At 33.5% G+C, this 22762-nt stretch overlaps 2 protein-coding genes across 3 annotated transcripts in view; one reads left to right on the forward strand and one right to left on the reverse strand.

The window, feature by feature from the left end:
* The window catches only part of LOC127877524 (adhesion G protein-coupled receptor B1-like), a 469993-nt gene that overhangs the window by 390214 nt on the left and 57017 nt on the right, over nt 1–22762 (forward strand). The window lies entirely within an intron of this gene.
* Nucleotides 12259–17904, reverse strand: LOC127877536 (uncharacterized). 2 transcript variants are annotated; one of them, XM_052423494.1, is made up of 4 exons: nt 17182–17904; nt 14074–14245; nt 13321–13469; nt 12259–13134 (listed from the first exon to the last, which is right to left on the reverse strand). In XM_052423494.1, exons 2-4 carry the CDS (start codon nt 14178–14180, stop codon nt 12959–12961), a joined length of 432 nt encoding a protein of 143 aa, XP_052279454.1. In that variant the 5' UTR covers nt 14181–14245; nt 17182–17904; the 3' UTR covers nt 12259–12958. The 2 variants fall into 2 exon arrangements, with proteins under 2 accessions (XP_052279454.1, XP_052279455.1); XM_052423495.1 differs by lacking the exon at nt 17182–17904 and adding an exon at nt 16719–17152.

Below are 22762 nucleotides of genomic sequence, written 5' to 3' on the forward strand. Positions count from 1 at the left end.
AAAGCTCCGAACGCGAAAGCCACATGGCTTATCAGGGCGTTATAATAAAATGCATTTTCAAGCATTTCTACGTGAAAGATCGGTCTGAAAATTGGCATGCACATAGAAAATAGGTTTATAAGTATCAAGAAGTGCTTATTTTTCGCGATGTTAACAGTAAACGTTGTCTTATAGGTTACAATACACTAAATGATCGCTTCATGTAGGGCTGTACTCTCTAAAAAAATATCATAGTTGACAGGAAGGCATGTTTTACACACTTTTTACCATTATTCGGGTGTTATCTTGCGGAGATAATGGTAGGGCACGAATAGGTGTTCACAACTGAATCCCTGAATATGATACACTTGAAGACTAAAGTAACCATTGCAGTAGAAAATGTTTCATTTCACTAAGAAACGGCCGAAAAAAAAGTTGCAAAAACAGTCGATTTTGATTTGTGTCAAGTTCTTTCTTGCTTTGTACATGACATATCTTTTTTATTGCATATATCGATTCCGCTTAGAATGGCCTTCAAGAAAAGGTATGGTTATGGGGGTCTCTATGTGCAAAATGTTACATTTATTTTCGCTCAAAGTTGTCGCTTTTACATTGAATTATATAGGGAAACTATTTGGTGTATTATGACCTAAACGCAAAACCAGGCCTAGTCACAAAGGAGCTGTATTTACAGAAAATCATCATTGTTTTAGTGGGATATGACGCGTTTTGGCAAATTTCACGGAATAAATGCGTTTGTTTCACGAATTTAAGGAGCATCGTGAGTTTTTAAGAAAAAAATACGTTTTCAGAGGAAAATAAGAAAAAAAAACGTACAAAAACTCGTCTTGAGCATCTCAAATCGCAACAATTTGTGCTGAAAGAGCTCATGAACACGTTTTAATAGTTGTTTACTTCTTTTTCTACATAGCTTGTAACAATATTCCAGTATTTTGACCGATTTGAAATTATTTAGGGTAATCGTTTTGCGCCTGAACGCCCGTTATAAATCAAAGCTCCGAACGCGAAAGCCACATGGCTTATCAGGCGTTATAATAAAATGCATTTTCAAGCATTTCTACGTGAAAGATCGGTCTGAAAATTGGCATGCACATAGAAAATAGGTTTATAAGTATCAAGAAGTGCTTATTTTTCGCGATGTTAACAGTAAACGTTGTCTTAACGCAAAACCAGGCCTAGTCACAAAGGAGCTGTATTTACAGAAAATCATCATTGTTTTAGTGGGATATGACGCGTTTTGGCAAATTTCACGGAATAAATGCGTTTTGTTTCACGAATTTAAGGAGCATCGTGAGTTTTTAAGAAAAAAAATACGTTTTCAGAGGAAAATAAGAAAAAAAACGTACAAAAACTCGTCTTGAGCATCTCAAATCGCAACAATTTGTGCTGAAAGAGCTCATGAACACGTTTTAATAGTTGTTTACTTCTTTTTCTACATAGCTTGTAACAATATTCCAGTATTTTGACCGATTGAAATTATTTAGGGTAATCGTTTTGCGCCTGAACGCCCGTTATAAATCAAAGCTCCGAACGCGAAAGCCACATGGCTTATCAGGCGTTATAATAAAATGCATTTTCAAGCATTTCTACGTGAAAGATCGGTCTGAAAATTGGCATGCACATAGAAAATAGGTTTATAAGTATCAAGAAGTGCTTATTTTTCGCGATGTTAACAGTAAACGTTGTCTTATAGGTTACAATACACTAAATGATCGCTTCATGTAGGGCTGTACTCTCTAAAAAAATATCATAGTTGACAGGAAGGCATGTTTTACACTTTTTACCATTATTCGGGTGTTATCTTACGGAGATAATGGTAGGGCACGAATAGTTGTTCACAACTGAATCCCTGAAATATGATACACTTGAAGACTAAAGTAAACCATTGCAGTAGAAAAGGTTACATTTCACTAAGAAACGGCCGAAAAAAAAGTTGCAAAAACAGTCGATTTTGATTTGTGTCAAGTTCTTTCTTGCTTTGTACATGACATATCTTTTTTATTGCATATATCGATTCCGCTTAGAATGGCCTTTAAGAAAAGGTATGGTTATGGGGGTCTCTATGTGCAAAATGTTGCATTTATTTTCGCTCAAAGTTGTCGCTTTTACATTGAATTATATAGGGAAACTATTTGGTGTATTATGACCTAAACGCAAAACCAGGCCTAGTCACAAAGGAGCTGTATTTACAGAAAATCATCATTGTTTTAGTGGGATATGACGCGTTTTGGCAAATTTCACGGAATAAATGCGTTTGTTTCACGAATTTAAGGAGCATCGTGAGTTTTTAAGAAAAAAATACGTTTTCAGAGGAAAATAAGAAAAAAAACGTACAAAAAACTCGTCTTGAGCATCTCAAATCGCAACAATTTGTGCTGAAAGAGCTCATGAACACGTTTTAATAGTTGTTTACTTCTTTTTCTACATAGCTTGTAACAATATTCCAGTATTTTGACCGATTGAAATTATTTAGGGTAATCGTTTTGCGCCTGAACGCCCGTTATAAATCAAAGCTCCGAACGCGAAAGCCACATGGCTTATCAGGCGTTATAATAAAATGCATTTTCAAGCATTTCTACGTGAAAGATCGGTCTGAAAATTGGCATGCACATAGAAAATAGGTTTATAAGTATCAAGAAGTGCTTATTTTTCGCGATGTTAACAGTAAACGTTGTCTTATAGGTTACAATACACTAAATGATCGCTTCATGTAGGGCTGTACTCTCTAAAAAAATATCATAGTTGACAGGAAGGCATGTTTTACACTTTTTACCATTATTCGGGTGTTATCTTGCGGAGATAATGGTAGGGCACGAATAGGTGTTCACAACTGAATCCCTGAAATATGATACACTTGAAGACTAAAGTAAACCATTGCAGTAGAAAAGGTTACATTTCACTAAGAAACGGCCGAAAAAAAAGTTGCAAAAACAGTCGATTTTGATTTGTGTCAAGTTCTTTCTTGCTTTGTACATGACATATCTTTTTTATTGCATATATCGATTCCGCTTAGAATGGCCTTTAAGAAAAGGTATGGTTATGGGGGTCTCTATGTGCAAAATGTTGCATTTATTTTCGCTCAAAGTTGTCGCTTTTACATTGAATTATATAGGGAAACTATTTGGTGTATTATGACCTAAACGCAAAACCAGGCCTAGTCACAAAGGAGCTGTATTTACAGAAAATCATCATTGTTTTAGTGGGATATGACGCGTTTTGGCAAATTTCACGGAATAAATGCGTTTGTTTCACGAATTTAAGGAGCATCGTGAGTTTTTAAGAAAAAAATACGTTTTCAGAGGAAAATAAGAAAAAAAACGTACAAAAACTCGTCTTGAGCATCTCAAATCGCAACAATTTGTGCTGAAAGAGCTCATGAACACGTTTTAATAGTTGTTTACTTCTTTTTCTACATAGCTTGTAACAATATTCCAGTATTTTTACCGATTGAAATTATTTAGGGTAATCGTTTTGCGCTTGAACGCCCGTTATAAATCAAAGCTCCGAACGCGAAAGCCACATGGCTTATCAGGCGTTATAATAAAATGCATTTTCAAGCATTTCTACGTGAAAGATCGGTCTGAAAATTGGCATGCACATAGAAAATAGGTTTATAAGTATCAAGAAGTGCTTATTTTTCGCGATGTTAACAGTAAACGTTGTCTTATAGGTTACAATACACTAAATGATCGCTTCATGTAGGGCTGTACTCTCTAAAAAAATATCATAGTTGACAGGAAGGCATGTTTTACACTTTTTACCATTATTCGGGTGTTATCTTGCGGAGATAATGGTAGGGCACGAATAGGTGTTCACAACTGAATCCCTGAAATATGATACACTTGAAGACTAAAGTAAACCATTGCAGTAGAAAAGGTTACATTTCACTAAGAAACGGCCGAAAAAAAAGTTGCAAAAACAGTCGATTTTGATTTGTGTCAAGTTCTTTCTTGCTTTGTACATGACATATCTTTTTTATTGCATATATCGATTCCGCTTAGAATGGCCTTTAAGAAAAGGTATGGTTATGGGGGTCTCTATGTGCAAAATGTTGCATTTATTTTCGCTCAAAGTTGTCGCTTTTACATTGAATTATATAGGGAAACTATTTGGTGTATTATGACCTAAACGCAAAACCAGGCCTAGTCACAAAGGAGCTGTATTTACAGAAAATCATCATTGTTTTAGTGGGATATGACGCGTTTTGGCAAATTTCACGGAATAAATGCGTTTGTTTCACGAATTTAAGGAGCATCGTGAGTTTTTAAGAAAAAAATACGTTTTCAGAGGAAAATAAGAAAAAAAAACGTACAAAAACTCGTCTTGAGCATCTCAAATCGCAACAATTTGTGCTGAAAGAGCTCATGAACACGTTTTAATAGTTGTTTACTTCTTTTTCTACATAGCTTGTAACAATATTCCAGTATTTTGACCGATTGAAATTATTTAGTGTAATCGTTTTGCGCCTGAACGCCCGTTATAAATCAAAGCTCCGAACGCGAAAGCCACATGGCTTATCAGGCGTTATAATAAAATGCATTTTCAAGCATTTCTACGTGAAAGATCGGTCTGAAAATTGGCATGCACATAGAAAATAGGTTTATAAGTATCAAGAAGTGCTTATTTTTCGCGATGTTAACAGTAAACGTTGTCTTATAGGTTACAATACACTAAATGATCGCTTCATGTAGGGCTGTACTCTCTAAAAAAATATCATAGTTGACAGGAAGGCATGTTTTACACTTTTTACCATTATTCGGGTGTTATCTTGCGGAGATAATGGTAGGGCACGAATAAGTGTTCACAACTGAATCCCTGAAATATGATACACTTGAAGACTAAAGTAAACCATTGCAGTAGAAAAGGTTACATTTCACTAAGAAACGGCCGAAAAAAAAGTTGCAAAAACAGTCGATTTTGATTTGTGTCAAGTTCTTTCTTGCTTTGTACATGACATATCTTTTTTATTGCATATATCGATTCCGCTTAGAATGGCCTTTAAGAAAAGGTATGGTTATGGGGGTCTCTATGTGCAAAATGTTGCATTTATTTTCGTTCAAAGTTGTCGCTTTTACATTGAATTATATAGGGAAACTATTTGGTGTATTATGACCTAAACGCAAAACCAGGCCTAGTCACAAAGGAGCTGTATTTACAGAAAATCATCATTGCTTTAGTGGGATATGACGCGTTTTGGCAAATTTCACGGAATAAATGCGTTTGTTTCACGAATTTAAGGAGCATCGTGAGTTTTTAAGAAAAAAATACGTTTTCAGAGGAAAATAAGAAAAAAAAACGTACAAAAACTCGTCTTGAGCATCTCAAATCGCAACAATTTGTGCTGAAAGAGCTCATGAACACGTTTTAATAGTTGTTTACTTCTTTTTCTACATAGCTTGTAACAATATTCCAGTATTTTGACCGATTGAAATTATTTAGGGTAATCGTTTTGCGCCTGAACGCCCGTTATAAATCAAAGCTCCGAACGCGAAAGCCACATGGCTTATCAGGCGTTATAATAAAATGCATTTTCAAGCATTTCTACGTGAAAGATCGGTCTGAAAATTGGCATGCACATAGAAAATAGGTTTATAAGTATCAAGAAGTGCTTATTTTTCGCGATGTTAACAGTAAACGTTGTCTTATAGGTTACAATACACTAAATGATCGCTTCATGTAGGGCTGTACTCTCTAAAAAAATATCATAGTTGACAGGAAGGCATGTTTTACACTTTTTACCATTATTCGGGTGTTATCTTGCGGAGATAATGGTAGGGCACGAATAGGTGTTCACAACTGAATCCCTGAAATATGATACACTTGAAGACTAAAGTAAACCATTGCAGTAGAAAAGGTTACATTTCACTAAGAAACGGCCGAAAAAAAAGTTGCAAAAACAGTCGATTTTGATTTGTGTCAAGTTCTTTCTTGCTTTGTACATGACATATCTTTTTTATTGCATATATCGATTCCGCTTAGAATGGCCTTTAAGAAAAGGTATGGTTATGGGGGTCTCTATGTGCAAAATGTTGCATTTATTTTCGCTCAAAGTTGTCGCTTTTACATTGAATTATATAGGGAAACTATTTGGTGTATTATGACCTAAACGCAAAACCAGGCCTAGTCACAAAGGAGCTGTATTTACAGAAAATCATCATTGTTTTAGTGGGATATGACGCGTTTTGGCAAATTTCACGGAATAAATGCGTTTGTTTCACGAATTTAAGGAGCATCGTGAGTTTTTAAGAAAAAAATACGTTTTCAGAGGAAAATAAGAAAAAAAACGTACAAAAACTCGTCTTGAGCATCTCAAATCGCAACAATTTGTGCTGAAAGAGCTCATGAACACGTTTTAATAGTTGTTTACTTCTTTTTCTACATAGCTTGTAACAATATTCCAGTATTTTGACCGATTGAAATTATTTAGGGTAATCGTTTTGCGCCTGAACGCCCGTTATAAATCAAAGCTCCGAACGCGAAAGCCACATGGCTTATCAGGCGTTATAATAAAATGCATTTTCAAGCATTTCTACGTGAAAGATCGGTCTGAAAATTGGCATGCACATAGAAAATAGGTTTATAAGTATCAAGAAGTGCTTATTTTTCGCGATGTTAACAGTAAACGTTGTCTTATAGGTTACAATACACTAAATGATCGCTTCATGTAGGGCTGTACTCTCTAAAAAAATATCATAGTTGACAGGAAGGCATGTTTTACACTTTTTACCATTATTCGGGTGTTATCTTGCGGAGATAATGGTAGGGCACGAATAGGTGTTCACAACTGAATCCCTGAAATATGATACACTTGAAGACTAAAGTAAACCATTGCAGTAGAAAAGGTTACATTTCACTAAGAAACGGCCGAAAAAAAAGTTGCAAAAACAGTCGATTTTGATTTGTGTCAAGTTCTTTCTTGCTTTGTACATGACATATCTTTTTTATTGCATATATCGATTCCGCTTAGAATGGCCTTTAAGAAAAGGTATGGTTATGGGGGTCTCTATGTGCAAAATGTTGCATTTATTTTCGCTCAAAGTTGTCGCTTTTACATTGAATTATATAGGGAAACTATTTGGTGTATTATGACCTAAACGCAAAACCAGGCCTAGTCACAAAGGAGCTGTATTTACAGAAAATCATCATTGTTTTAGTGGGATATGACGCGTTTTGGCAAATTTCACGGAATAAATGCGTTTGTTTCACGAATTTAAGGAGCATCGTGAGTTTTTAAGAAAAAAATACGTTTTCAGAGGAAAATAAGAAAAAAAAACGTACAAAAACTCGTCTTGAGCATCTCAAATCGCAACAATTTGTGCTGAAAGAGCTCATGAACACGTTTTAATAGTTGTTTACTTCTTTTTCTACATAGCTTGTAACAATATTCCAGTATTTTGACCGATTGAAATTATTTAGGGTAATCGTTTTGCGCCTGAACGCCCGTTATAAATCAAAGCTCCGAACGCGAAAGCCACATGGCTTATCAGGCGTTATAATAAAATGCATTTTCAAGCATTTCTACGTGAAAGATCGGTCTGAAAATTGGCATGCACATAGAAAATAGGTTTATAAGTATCAAGAAGTGCTTATTTTTCGCGATGTTAACAGTAAACGTTGTCTTATAGGTTACAATACACTAAATGATCGCTTCATGTAGGGCTGTACTCTCTAAAAAAATATCATAGTTGACAGGAAGGCATGTTTTACACTTTTTACCATTATTCGGGTGTTATCTTGTGGAGATAATGGTAGGGCACGAATAGGTGTTCACAACTGAATCCCTGAAATATGATACACTTGAAGACTAAAGTAAACCATTGCAGTAGAAAAGGTTACATTTCACTAAGAAACGGCCGAAAAAAAAGTTGCAAAAACAGTCGATTTTGATTTGTGTCAAGTTCTTTCTTGCTTTGTACATGACATATCTTTTTTATTGCATATATCGATTCCGCTTAGAATGGCCTTTAAGAAAAGGTATGGTTATGGGGGTCTCTATGTGCAAAATGTTGCATTTATTTTCGCTCAAAGTTGTCGCTTTTACATTGAATTATATAGGGAAACTATTTGGTGTATTATGACCTAAACGCAAAACCAGGCCTAGTCACAAAGGAGCTGTATTTACAGAAAATCATCATTGTTTTAGTGGGATATGACGCGTTTTGGCAAATTTCACGGAATAAATGCGTTTGTTTCACGAATTTAAGGAGCATCGTGAGTTTTTAAGAAAAAAATACGTTTTCAGAGGAAAATAAGAAAAAAAAACGTACAAAAACTCGTCTTGAGCATCTCAAATCGCAACAATTTGTGCTGAAAGAGCTCATGAACACGTTTTAATAGTTGTTTACTTCTTTTTCTACATAGCTTGTAACAATATTCCAGTATTTTGACCGATTGAAATTATTTAGGGTAATCGTTTTGCGCCTGAACGCCCGTTATAAATCAAAGCTCCGAACGCGAAAGCCACATGGCTTATCAGGCGTTATAATAAAATGCATTTTCAAGCATTTCTACGTGAAAGATCGGTCTGAAAATTGGCATGCACATAGAAAATAGGTTTATAAGTATCAAGAAGTGCTTATTTTTCGCGATGTTAACAGTAAACGTTGTCTTATAGGTTACAATACACTAAATGATCGCTTCATGTAGGGCTGTACTCTCTAAAAAAATATCATAGTTGACAGGAAGGCATGTTTTACACTTTTTACCATTATTCGGGTGTTATCTTACGGAGATAATGGTAGGGCACGAATAGGTGTTCACAACTGAATCCCTGAAATATGATACACTTGAAGACTAAAGTAAACCATTGCAGTAGAAAAGGTTACATTTCACTAAGAAACGGCCGAAAAAAAAGTTGCAAAAACAGTCGATTTTGATTTGTGTCAAGTTCTTTCTTGCTTTGTACATGACATATCTTTTTTATTGCATATATCGATTCCGCTTAGAATGGCCTTTAAGAAAAGGTATGGTTATGGGGGTCTATATGTGCAAAATGTTGCATTTATTTTCGCTCAAAGTTGTCGCTTTTACATTGAATTATATAGGGAAACTATTTGGTGTATTATGACCTAAACGCAAAACCAGGCCTAGTCACAAAGGAGCTGTATTTACAGAAAATCATCATTGTTTTAGTGGGATATGACGCGTTTTGGCAAATTTCACGGAATAAATGCGTTTGTTTCACGAATTTAAGGAGCATCGTGAGTTTTTAAGAAAAAAATACGTTTTCAGAGGAAAATAAGAAAAAAAAAACGTACAAAAACTCGTCTTGAGCATCTCAAATCGCAACAATTTGTGCTGAAAGAGCTCATGAACACGTTTTAATAGTTGTTTACTTCTTTTTCTACATAGCTTGTAACAATATTCCAGTATTTTGACCGATTGAAATTATTTAGGGTAATCGTTTTGCGCCTGAACGCCCGTTATAAATCAAAGCTCCGAACGCGAAAGCCACATGGCTTATCAGGCGTTATAATAAAATGCATTTTCAAGCATTTCTACGTGAAAGATCGGTCTGAAAATTGGCATGCACATAGAAAATAGGTTTATAAGTATCAAGAAGTGCTTATTTTTCGCGATGTTAACAGTAAACGTTGTCTTATAGGTTACAATACACTAAATGATCGCTTCATGTAGGGCTGTACTCTCTAAAAAAATATCATAGTTGACAGGAAGGCATGTTTTACACTTTTTACCATTATTCGGGTGTTATCTTGCGGAGATAATGGTAGGGCACGAATAGGTGTTCACAACTGAATCCCTGAAATATGATACACTTGAAGACTAAAGTAAACCATTGCAGTAGAAAAGGTTACATTTCACTAAGAAACGGCCGAAAAAAAAGTTGCAAAAACAGTCGATTTTGATTTGTGTCAAGTTCTTTCTTGCTTTGTACATGACATATCTTTTTTATTGCATATATCGATTCCGCTTAGAATGGCCTTTAAGAAAAGGTATGGTTATGGGGGTCTCTATGTGCAAAATGTTGCATTTATTTTCGCTCAAAGTTGTCGCTTTTACATTGAATTATATAGGGAAACTATTTGGTGTATTATGACCTACATACAAGGTGCGGGCTTCCGCATACGGGTATAGACGAGTTAAAGCGTGACGTCACACACACCTGCCAAGTTGAGACTCCGCCCACTGGTTGGCAAAAAGAGGTGGAATTCATATAAGCGCATATTGAGAAGATTGACATATTCATCGTTTTTATTGATAATCATGAACTGTATCAAATATAATTTTACTATTTATGTCTGAATAAAACATAAGCATGCGTGGAAATTCATTTTTGGAACGATTATATTGTTGTTATTATTTGTTTTTACCAAAAACGAGCTCTGGAGTGGAACGTACACTATCTTCGAGCTCGGTATGTGGTTACCACAAAAATCTCTACTAACCGCATTTTCACGTCCATTTTAGATACAAAATTTCAGAAATGGAAATTCTTTTAGAATAGATTAAATTTAATGAAAGAACACAAATAAGGATGGAAACAAACAACAAATAGATCGCTTTTTGTTCGCAACATATAGTAACTGATTTTAATCTTAATATATCTGTACAAACTTACCTTGTTACACAACAAATAAATTCATAAATCTAATTGTTTTATTTAATTGTGCACACCAATTTTGACACTTGTTTCAGCATTTCTAACCTGGTGTTTAATTGCACCGTTGTTCGTCACAAGCATATTATCTCGTTATGATCGGAACTGCCCAGACAATTACACAGAAAACATGCCGGTGTCATAAACATAGGGACCTATACTTTAATTGGGTCCCTGCATAGACCACATGAGGCAGACTTTATGATACCTCCATGTCATCTCTTGGCATATTGAGCAGTCATATTGAGCAAGCCAAATATTAAAGCCAAAATACGTAACATTTGCTTTAATAAATAATTTAACATATTAAAATAGAAGATATTTGTCCGAAACGGATTAACAGGAACATGTGTATTTATATGTTAGCCAGTTTAATCATTATAATACAGTGCTTTATAACTTTAAAATATTGTTCAATATTACTGCTACACAATTGATGTATTTACCGCGGGTACCGGCAAATGTAAACTCGTCAATCTAGTGTAAAGATCATACACTTCTTGCATTGCACGTAACACCATCATGAAACCAAGCAATCACAATGGATAAACAATATTTGCGTGAAATAAATTAAATTAATATATATATTTATCATAAAATGCTAGATTGTTAAATGTATCACTCCTTATTACTTGTTAAGAGATTTCAATATACATGCAAAGACAGTTCAATTTGCACAAGATGCAGGTTTTATTTTCATTTGTATATTAAAATTTATTAATATTGTAATTCAATGGAAACGAAACGAAAATTCATTCTATGGAAAAGAAAATTACCACAAGATCAACGGACCCGATTAAAAAATCCTGAAATACACCAATATTATGCGAGATTATAACGTTTAAATGCATTTCCATATCATAATTCGATTAAAACCATCGTATTCAGCGAGTATACAGCCGATAACTATGCCGATTTTTCGCACTTCGTGATCGAGTCGACATTTTTGTTTCAACCGGAAGTGACGTATGAGTTAACCACTTGCTACGAGTTCATAACAAAGGAAACGGTATCAGCTTTTGTCTTTTTAAAGTTCGTCATATAACGTGTTTTTATTTTTCATAGTACACATCCACAGGACATCGCATCTTGACTGTTTAAGTATTTAATTATAATTTAATCAGGCAAATATAATTGACACATTGAAAAGATATAATTATTCCCTGAAACTGATCGACGTACGAATGCCAGTCCAAATTTACTAACCGTTCAAGTTCAACACTTCAACAACGTACTAGTTGAAATAAATAATGTTGATTTGAAATGAATAATTCTTACGTAAATGGTCGTGTCATTTAATACTAAATGACCGAGAATAGATGTTTTATTTATTTTGCTAGTATCCTGACATGGCCATTTTGTTGAAACCCGATGTGTTCCCTGCACACGATTTTTTATTTATGGTAAATTGATCTCATTTATGTCGACATTCACTTCAAAGTTTGAATGATCTCATTTCTGTTGTTTTTTAATAAATATTTTTTAATAATAAGTCTTGATTTTATATAAATATGACGCAATTGAATTTTTCTAAACTCTCCACGAGCGAGGTGACTTAATATTATTAATGAGAAATAGCATGTCAAACTTTTACTCTCGATGTTTTTGAAATGGAGAAAACATTCCAACACAACAATATATATGTAGCATACAAGTTTATTGCAACATCTAAAAATATAAATTACCACAGACACAACAACAGAACAACTTGTAACCTGACGACAAGTTTTAGAAAACTGGACGGAATAAGTAAATGAGCTTTACTAGCACAATGTTGCAATACAACTTGTCATGGAGTCATATTAAGTACCTTTAACAAAATGACTTCTAAAACATCTTTTACAGACCAATACTATCACACAAAAAACACTACATGGTCCCAACATTTAAAAATAAAGGTGTTGAAATTAACATTTTTATACTAACAGTATAGCACACAATGGGAAAACTATTATTACAGCATATTTGTCAAAATAATACATTCACATTTTTCAAAAAAATAATTGTAGTTGCTATGTTAATTTGAAACAATACGTGATCAGTGCTTCAGCTAGGTTCTTATTTGTCAAAAGGGCACATTCATAGACATTGTCATATAAAACTTGGGGCATATCATGTTTTCACGTCGAGTCTGCACAGTCTTATCAGGGACAAAGGCTAATATGGGACGAGATATTTTGCGCACGCTTTGTCCCATCTTTCCAGCGCGAGGATTTTTTTAATTAATTACAAACATATATGGCACAGGCTAATCTGGGATGACACCTAACGCACGTACACTAAACCCAGCTGGAGCAATACATGACAAATGGCATGCCAACATGTTTCCAATTACTGTAATTAATTAAACCTAGAGCGGTGCAACTGCACTGCTTTATTCTTTAAAATTTTCTTCGCAGATGATGCTAATGGTGGTGGAGAGAACAGAATGGAAGAAGATGCCTGCTTAGCAATCCGGGTGCTCTTGAACTGTTGTTTTAATTGCAGCAATGCAACCATGAGCTCTGTGACATAATCTGAAAAAAGCATCAACAATTTATTTTTTACTACTTGGTTAAACTATGCACATTGAACAAATAAATAAAAATACACATATTATGCATAAAAAACAACAACAGTCAACTTAGTCAGTTTCAGTGTTAGGTTTTTGTATATTATATATTAGAATGCCAATTTTCTATTTTGCTTAGAAGGACCATTACCATAATTGCAGGCCTCTTTGACAGGTTTCACGACATGGTGTCCCGCCTTGTACTTTGGATACGAAATCCTGTAGCGCTTTTCGCCGTTCTTCTTCTCTGCATGTTTCCTGTGCGCATTAGAAACGGAATGCAGGGCTGCCAGATGCAATCTGGATTACAAAAAATAGCCTTTAATCACAAATTATATCAACAATTACTATTTCATATAACAACAAGGCTTGTCACCATAGGATGACATATGCCCCCTTTTTCCAAATTTGTCTAAACCTAAACGCAAAGTGTTTTTCCACATTTTTCGAAACCTAAACGCAAAGTGTGACGGAATTTCAGACAGACAGTGCGATCACTATATGCCCACCTTCACGGGCATAAAAAGGAACTAAAATCATTTTCACAACTAATGCATATTTATTATGGACATATGCTCATGGGCACTTGATGGTTTATGAACTGCAAATGACAATGTTTATTAGTCAACTAGGATATTAATTTTACTCGAATTAAAGATCATATTTTTGGTTGTTAAGAATTTCCGCAACCAATGCCGAATGTAAAAAAACCCAAACCGCATCATAATCAAATGTTGTTCTCATTAAACTTGCACAAATATTTATCAATCGTGTAGGAAATAAACTAATTTTTGCCTTAAAGTTGTAGTTTTATAAATTATTACCACTGGACTATGAAAGACAAAAACAACATGCCTGCGCTAGCTCTTCTGTAGATATAATATTAATCGATCACAATTCATACCTCTGTTTCATTGCTGCGTATGAAAAGCAGACAAATTTTGGCGCAAATTGGCAGACCACCTTGTGTTGAGCCTCCAGCATCGAGGTCTGTTCAGCTGGTGACAGCATGCGAATGTCAGAGAGAAGACGCTTGCTTCCGATGACCAACAGTAATTCCTTGTGCGCCTTCGAGCCTAAAGACAAGTTATAGTCCAACTTTCATGGCAACACATGTCATTGAACAAAATTTCATAATCATTTCATTTACATTAATCGGATGTTAAATATATAATCCGATAAATGTAAATGAAACAAGGGTTGTTTGTAAAACATGCATGCCCCCCATATGGGCTGTCCGTTGTAGTGGCAGCCATTGTGTGAATACGTTTTTTGTCACTGTGACCTTGACCTTTGACCTAGTGACCTGAAAATCAATAGGGGTCATCTGCGAGTCACGATCAATGTACCTATAAAGTGTCATGATCCTAGGCAAAAGCGTTCTTGAGTTATCATCCGAAAATCATTTAACTATTTCGGGTCACCGTGACCTTGACCTTTGACCTTAAAATCAATAGGGGTCATCTGCGAGTCATGATCAATCTACCTATGACGTTTCATGATCCTAGGCATATGCGTCCTTGAGTTATCATCCGAAAACCATTTTACTATTTCGGGTCACCATAACCTTGACCTTTGACCTCAAAATCAATAGGGGTCATCTGCGAGTCGTTATCAATCTACCCATTAAGTTTCATGATCCTAGGCGTATGCGTTCTTGAGTTATCATCCGGAAACCATTTTACTATTTGGGGTCACCGTGACCTTGACCTTTGACCTAGTGACCTCAAAATCAATAGGGGTCAACTGCAAGTCATGATGTGTTCTAAAAACACTGTATTATGTGAATTGAGAATAAAACATCAAACAGGGAATGGACACCATTTTGGTGATTTTCTCAAACAAAACTATTCATTTCATGATCTACATTTATTTTTGCAATAAAGTATTAGTATCTTTAATTAAAGCTTTATACCGGTAAGCAATTTTCCATGACTATTTCATTAAAAATGGTTGTTTTTTTTTTTCATTTTAACTGTATTTTAAAACTGTGTCCATGCGCAGCATTATAGCTCATTTCATGAGGATTTGTTTTTTAATTTATAAAAAAATCAAGTTTTGAAGAAATCTATTTAAATGATGCCAGTATTTATGCAAGTATCTGTTTTAAATATAATTTGTCAAACTAAATAAATACAATATATAAAAAAAATATCCCAATTAAAATAATACAGTGTTTAAATTAAAAGAAAGCATAAAGACAAGAGACAAGAATAAAAGTGTAGATTGTTGTTCTTAATTAAAATGTTATTTATATTTTTTGCTGTTGTTCAAAATTAAAATGTTATTTATATTTTTTGCAATTTATTTCCTATTCTATTTATAAATACTGTTCTATCTACTAGTGCAGTATGTTGTATATTCAGTTGTTATGATTACTGCAGTCTGATAATCTGCTTGTTTTATTACTGTCTGTGCCAAATACAATTGATAACAGTAGATCACTGATAACAATACTTGACTTTACAGAAACAAAGAGGACCATCTATTTTATGACACCAGCTTGATTTATGGCAGCTGTAGGGTGGTAATACACCACATTCTGCCAACTTGGTGCCTTGTTGGCATGGTGATTTGCAAAAATTCAGCTAGTTTAGTGACCAACTTATTTTGTACAGAAACCACCTAATTGAAGCAACTTTATAAATAAAATATAAAAATGATAACCCGAAAAAAGCTTATTTAATTTTACACATATTATAATGCTGTCATTTATTTTCTACAAGATTTGTAACACAAAATTGTAAAATAAAGTAAACTTTGTATTCATAATAGTAAAACTACATGTTTTTCTTTTTTTCCACTTCAGAAATTAATCAAACAACACATCTTTAGTACATTGAATGCTATAATGAAATCTCAAAATGGCTAAAGCCCATAAGGAGCAAAATGAGTTTATTACACTGAAAACTGTTTCCAATGCAATTAATGCATGTAACAATATTAATTTGAAAATATAACATTTATTCAGTCTTAAATTATAAGCCAGACATCCCGGGTCTGGTAAGATGTTATTTGGGCTTCTAGAAATTAATAATTTATATAGTCAGGCTATTGGATTTTTCTCCTGTTTCTAATATAGAACAATGATTTTGGCTAAATATATTACCCTGAAGACTGAAATTGAACTGTTATTTAAATTATCATGGCACTACCAGTAGCCTAAATAGCCATCAGCTACTAAGTACTAGAATCAGTTGCTGTTCAATTTATGAAAACACAAAAAAATCAAGATGCATTTTATGATTCACACTACATGAAGAATAAATGGTATATAAATAATAAAACACCTGTCGGCTACTAATTCAAATTTCTTTTTTATTCTTTTAACAGTTAAATGGCACACTATTTCTAACTTATCATCTCTTTTTCTAAACCAGCATTAATACATTATTGGAAGTCTGAATGTATTTACTAAAAAGTCCTTGCGTTTTCACATTTTAAACAATAAAAAGATAAGCAACACATTATTAATTGAATTTTTGGTAAATAGGTAGAAAATATGGCTTGTCAGCAACTGCTTTACATTAGAACTTGAGCTAAATTAACCGTGGTGGAAAACAGTAAGAGGTCACGGTGGTGTAGTGGATGCGGTGTCCGTCTAGCGATCGGGAGTTCCTGGGTTCGCTCCCTACTCAGGGAGCTTTCTCATTATCTCCTCCATAGACACCAAGTACTGGTTCTTCCCAGGAAATGGACTCAACAGTGTCCACTGCTTGAAATGCTAATTGTGTCGACTAGCAGTATATTTAGATAGATACACATTTGTATTAAGATCGAAATGTGTCGATTTCAAACTGATGCCTGTCAAAACACTTACAATAAATAATTAGATCTTGCCGTACTGCCAAAGTCAGTTTGGTTACTAGCTGCCAACTATTCTAACTACATACAATGATTTTTAATTCAAAAGTATTTTTTACATAGCAGTGTTTGAGCTTTATGAAATAACATAGAACTTGTGGTATTAAGATGCATATCTGATCATTGACCTTATTAATTAAGTTCTTACCGTTTTGCGATTTCTCTTGGCAAAAGCACCATAGTTGTCACGTTTCCGTTTGGGGGCTCCTAACTCGTCTGGCCTTAGGGCTTTCGGCTGTAATGCCTTGAAGTTGTCCGTGTCAGGGAACAAAGTTGGTACTGCATCAGGATGCAGCGACAGTCTCATCCCAAAGCCCGCACTCGCCATCACACTCGGGGGGGGGGGGTGGACAAAGCACTTATCCTCAAAATGTTTTATGCAGAGTTTTGCATATTTGCTTGGCGTAAAGTCCACCACCTTTCCGTCGATAATCCTTCGTGAATTCACGGCTAGAATCCATTTCCGCTTAATACTTTCGTCCTTTGAGAAGCCGAAGAATCCCGGCGACACGAATTACCCAAATCTACCCAAATCTACCCAAATCGACCCAAATCTACCCAAATCGACCCAAATCTACCCAAATCTACATCAAATATACCCAAATCTACATCAAATATACCTTAATCTTTTAAAAATAACTATTTTACATCATGTTTGTGTAATGCTTCATCTTTACTCGTCACATTGTTTAATTTCCCAATAAAAATACTTGAAATCAAATATAGGTTACACACCACTTAATCTTTGATCTTCCCAAATGGTTATAAGAAATAAAACATATTCATAAAAATACTACACATAGTACACATATTCGTTACATCTGTTACAAGTTCGGTAGACTATACACGTGTTTTTAGAAATTTGGTCATACGTTTTTTTAACGAAATGTATTCTTGTTATTTTATTTGTTGTCACTCTTGTTCACAATGATACATAGTCAACCATTCACCTGCATTGAATGAGATAATTAACACCTACAAAAACATAGCCCGCTCACACAGTTTCTCAAGAACTAGCAAAATTGACACATACAGTTTGTAACGCGCTAAAGAAATTTTCTTCCACCTTCCACAAATTATTAGCGCCGTCTTCATTAATGGAGACCCCTATTTAAAGAACATATTAATGAGAACTAAATAAGAGAAAGCCGAAGAAATAAATGCATACGATATTATTACATGTTAATCTTGATTTATCAACCTCATTACTAGTTTAGAAAGAACTATTATTGTTTTATTTCGTTTATTTCAACTCAAACCTGTATTTGAATGGTCTCTGATATTTAGATGTCATTGAAAACAAAAAACACATAGAAATATCATAGCTAAAATACGCCTTTCATCACATAAGTTGTTGATTGAAACTGGCACACATTATAACATAAGCAGAAACGAAAGAATATATGCATGTTGTAATCTTAAAGATTTAAAAGACGAATATCACTTTTAACTTAAATGTCCGTTTTATTCAGCAGAAAGATCCAAATACATTGCAACACACTTTTCATTAAAACCATGTACCAGTATGCAGAATTTTATGAAACTTTTAAATAGTTATAATAAAGAGACCCTTAGAAATTTAGATATTTAATGTATAATATGCTTAAAGAAAAGATATACTTGTTGTTTTTTCTCTTTAAATCAACGATTATTATTGTCATTTATGTACCGTTAATTATGCAATTAATGTACTTTGTTTTAAACAGTTACCGATGTCTGTAAACATGCACAGTTTATTAAAAATTAAATGTACTTTGTTTTGCCTGTTTAAACTGATTTTCGTAAATATGTTGTTTTAATTTATATATATATTGCGAATTGTTTACGGAACAATTTAAAAACAAGTTAAATCATCTAATTATACATTGTTTTCTATATCAATGTTAAAGTGAAACTAATTATGCAGAACAGTGTACTCTTTGTCTCATTATTTTATTAACAACTGCCATTATTGATGTTAAAGGAACATATAATATGTTATGTATCATTAAAATCTTTATTGACTTCTTCCTTTACATAATTTTCATAATAATAACCTTATTATCATAATTATTATAACCCATGTCATCACACTTGTGTTTAATTATGCATTTGGCTAAAAAGCTATTGTATGCTTAAAAGCTAATAAATGTTGTTGTTGTTGTTGTTGTTGTTCTTGAATAAACAAGCGATAAACAAACAAATATACTAAATTTATTGTATATATATGAACACACAGCACTCTCACACATACTTATTAGTATCTTAATTTAACTCATTTTTTCACGCATGTATGAAAGTCTCAAAATTTGAATCACGCTAAGCTGTAATATGCGTAATGTGCATACAATATTTGTTCTGTTCTAATAATTACACAGTTATATTGTTGTTTCCAGTAATGACTGACCAGGTTTGCCACAGTGAAATCTGAATTAAAAGAAAAGGCCGACAAAATTTTCACAGTTTGAAGCGGCAATCCAATTCAGGAAATGCGACATTTCAGAACAGAACAGAACTTTTATTTTTTTCAGGAAATGCGACATTTAATCTCAAAGGAAACTCTAAATGAGATATATGGAAAACAAATATTATTATTATAAACAACAATTCAGTTATGAAAATGTGCGTTTTCTAAATGAAAAAAAAAACACACACACACAAAACTCTTCCATAGAAAATTCAAGGCAGATTTTTGTTTATTCACTTGTCTTGTTTAAAAAAAACACACCCCGAGCGATTGTCCGGGATTCCCACAAACGCCATATGTTGACACAAATAATTTCACTTTATTAGAGCAACTTGCATATTCCCTGTTTATTTGAATGACATATCCCAATGACTACACTTATTGTGACATTCACACATGTTATTCGAATCACAGCTAATGGGGTCCCCATGTTGTATCTATCTATACCTATCTATGCCATTTGTTGGGGGTACTTGATTTATCGAAAGCGCGCGCAATAGAATACCGAATACTTACTGGATAGATGCGTTAGTAGCATTAGCTATACCAATATGTAATTATGTTTAATGTTTTGTGATACTTTTGAGATACATTTGGGTATACGGACCACAAACCATACGGACCGGATTTTACGGACCGGATACTTACATGCAACAACAACAACGACATGTATTAGCTCTTAACCATACACTTGCTTTTAGCCAAATGCATTATACATAATAAGTGGACGATAATAATTATGAAATAAGATAATAATTGTGCAAATTATGTAATGGAAGAACAATTATTTTACTGATTAATAACATAAGATATGTCCCTAGATCGATACATCGACAGTTAATAAAATAAAACAGAGGGTACATGGTTCTACATAGTTAGTTTCACTTTAACATTGATATTGATTATTACTCATCAAATTCTGAAGAAAATAGTATACAAAAATGAATTAATTTGTTTATTAAATGTTCCGCAAACAATTCGCATCTTATATTTATGTTGAAAGATTAATGATTTTTTTTTGGTATTTTGCGTTTTCATTAATATATAAAACTTCCTTAACGTTGGTCATCTTTGATAATATTGCTTTAAAAAAAAATCTTACATATTTGTATTTGGACATATCAAAGACTTATCAATATACATATATATTGATAAGTCTTAATAAGTTAAAATAATAAAACCAATGGTAGTTGTAATTACATGTATTTATAAATGTGTTTGTGGCGTAAGACTGGTTTGATAATTGAAGCATAACTGACAAGCTGGTGATTACGTTCACTTTTGATCAAATCGAAAAATCATTTAAAGTTGTATCTTAGATCGACAAAATTAACCAGGCTATCGTGAATTCTATTATTAATTACATAAATTAGACGCTTCGGTGGTGTCCTTAATTTAATCTCGGTAAGTTTGTTTCTTAATAACGTATTATTTAAAAATTACTAATAAAAAAACTAACGGCTGAAATAAAATGGATAAATTTGTATTGAACTGTCCCGGCAATGTGTGCTCTATATTTCCTAAACTGATCTATTTTTTTATTAAATTTTTCAAATAAAGTGTTCATTTTAGATTAAACTATAAAACAAGAACCACATATAACGATGTTGCCTTCACTTATTACGGATAAAAAAATATTAGCAAGACAATACACATTTTGAATACACATCTGCGATAGAAGCGTATGGTATGCATGTGACACCACATGCTCGTAGATAAGATTATCAAGATAAGATGTCGCGAGTACCCGAGATTCAAACATAAGCCGATGTTGTCATCAACAATAACGATTGTCACACTTTACCTTTAATTGGTAATTACAAACTTGTTAATCAATTAGTGTATTTTATTAATTGCTGTAATAGATAACATCAAACATTAGGTGTCATAAATAGGGCGTACCCGAGAAGCAAACATACGAGTCACTAATGCGATTATTACACCCACATGACATTTTAATATATACGTTTGACCGGGCCCCGTTTGAATGGTAATGTTTAATAACATGAATTAAATATAAATAAAAACGTTTAATTAACAGATCGAAACACATGTGTCTTTGTCTTTGTTTTGTAAAATATGGATGTGATGTAAGAAATTAATAACCGTTGTCACCACGAGGCATGTATTCATTTTAATGAGTGAAAATATTCAATTTGATTAAAATAAAGTTTATACATGAAAGTGCATGTTTGCGGCTCTTACTGCTTCAATGAATAATTGATGACACAATTAAAATCAGTTTCATAATCTGAGAATATGAAATAATTTTATTGAAATAATAATGAACACAAACGTTTCATTACCCGTTTTTTAAGGTATATGTTATTATAGTAAGCACAGCATACTAAGAGTTGTATTACGGCCCAGATTTGCGGACCACATATTTTTACGTCATGTATTAAAATAAGTTCATGACGTAAAAATATGTGGTCCGCAAATCTGGGCCGTACGGTCCATGGTCCGTATACCCGGAAATGTGTATTGATGAATTATTGATCTCACTGTACCAGTGTTGTTTGTAATGATCAAATATTCATTGTTTTATTAGATTGTGTATGCATGTTTGTTCCGATTTTTCCGTTTCTTTTGCAGTCAATTCATAAGTTAAACATAGCTGCTCGAGTATTGATTTGATTTGATACGCACACTTTTTTATGTTTTGTTCGCCGTTATCGAGTATCTTTATATTGCTTTTTCTACGAATAGCGTTATAATTTGTCCTATAAAATACAATTTTTTATTTTATTTTTGCATATTATCAAACCATTATGGCGCTTTTGGATGTGATTGTTTATTGTTATTAATTGATAGTCTACCAACTATCTGAACGCTATTTTACTTACATTTGATTTAAAATCGAATTATTAAGTATCAGTTTATGATATAAACGCTTAGAACTATTACGTTAAATGTGATAATAATTATAGCGATGAGATTAAAGGGATGATACTACAGGAGTTAATCGGTTATGCCTGGAACTATATCAATGCAAAGGAAATAATTAAGATACGGATGACACGTGCGACCGATGTACATCGTTTTGTAAATAATTGTGGAAATTAATACTTAAAAAAGGCTCAAAACAGCATGAATGCTCACAGCATAAATGCTGACACATAAATGTTAAAAAGACAAGTGAAGTTAAACAATTACAACTTGTATAAAGGTGGTCATCGTAGACATTTGATGCTTATAAGGCAAAAAAGGTGTATCTGTGTAGACGTAATTTTAACAGGAATCAATTAATATCTTTAAATGAATGAAATGCGATTTTAAAAAA

This window comes from Dreissena polymorpha, chromosome 4, assembly GCF_020536995.1.
Source record: "Dreissena polymorpha isolate Duluth1 chromosome 4, UMN_Dpol_1.0, whole genome shotgun sequence".
NCBI classification, from domain to species: domain Eukaryota; kingdom Metazoa; phylum Mollusca; class Bivalvia; order Myida; family Dreissenidae; genus Dreissena; species Dreissena polymorpha.

What these genes read in the sequence shown, in the direction of transcription:
- LOC127877536 (XM_052423494.1), bottom strand. Translation starts at nt 14,180, where the DNA reads ATGCTGTCACCAGCTGAACAGACCTCGATGCTGGAGGCTCAACACAAG. An exon ending in TACGCAGCAATGAAACAGAG is followed by an intron (nt 13,470 to 14,073) that starts GTATGAATTGTG and finishes TTTGTAATCCAG; the next exon opens with ATTGCATCTGGCAGCCCTGC. An exon ending in CAAAGAGGCCTGCAATTATG is followed by an intron (nt 13,135 to 13,320) that starts GTAATGGTCCTT and finishes TGCTTTTTTCAG; the next exon opens with ATTATGTCACAGAGCTCATG.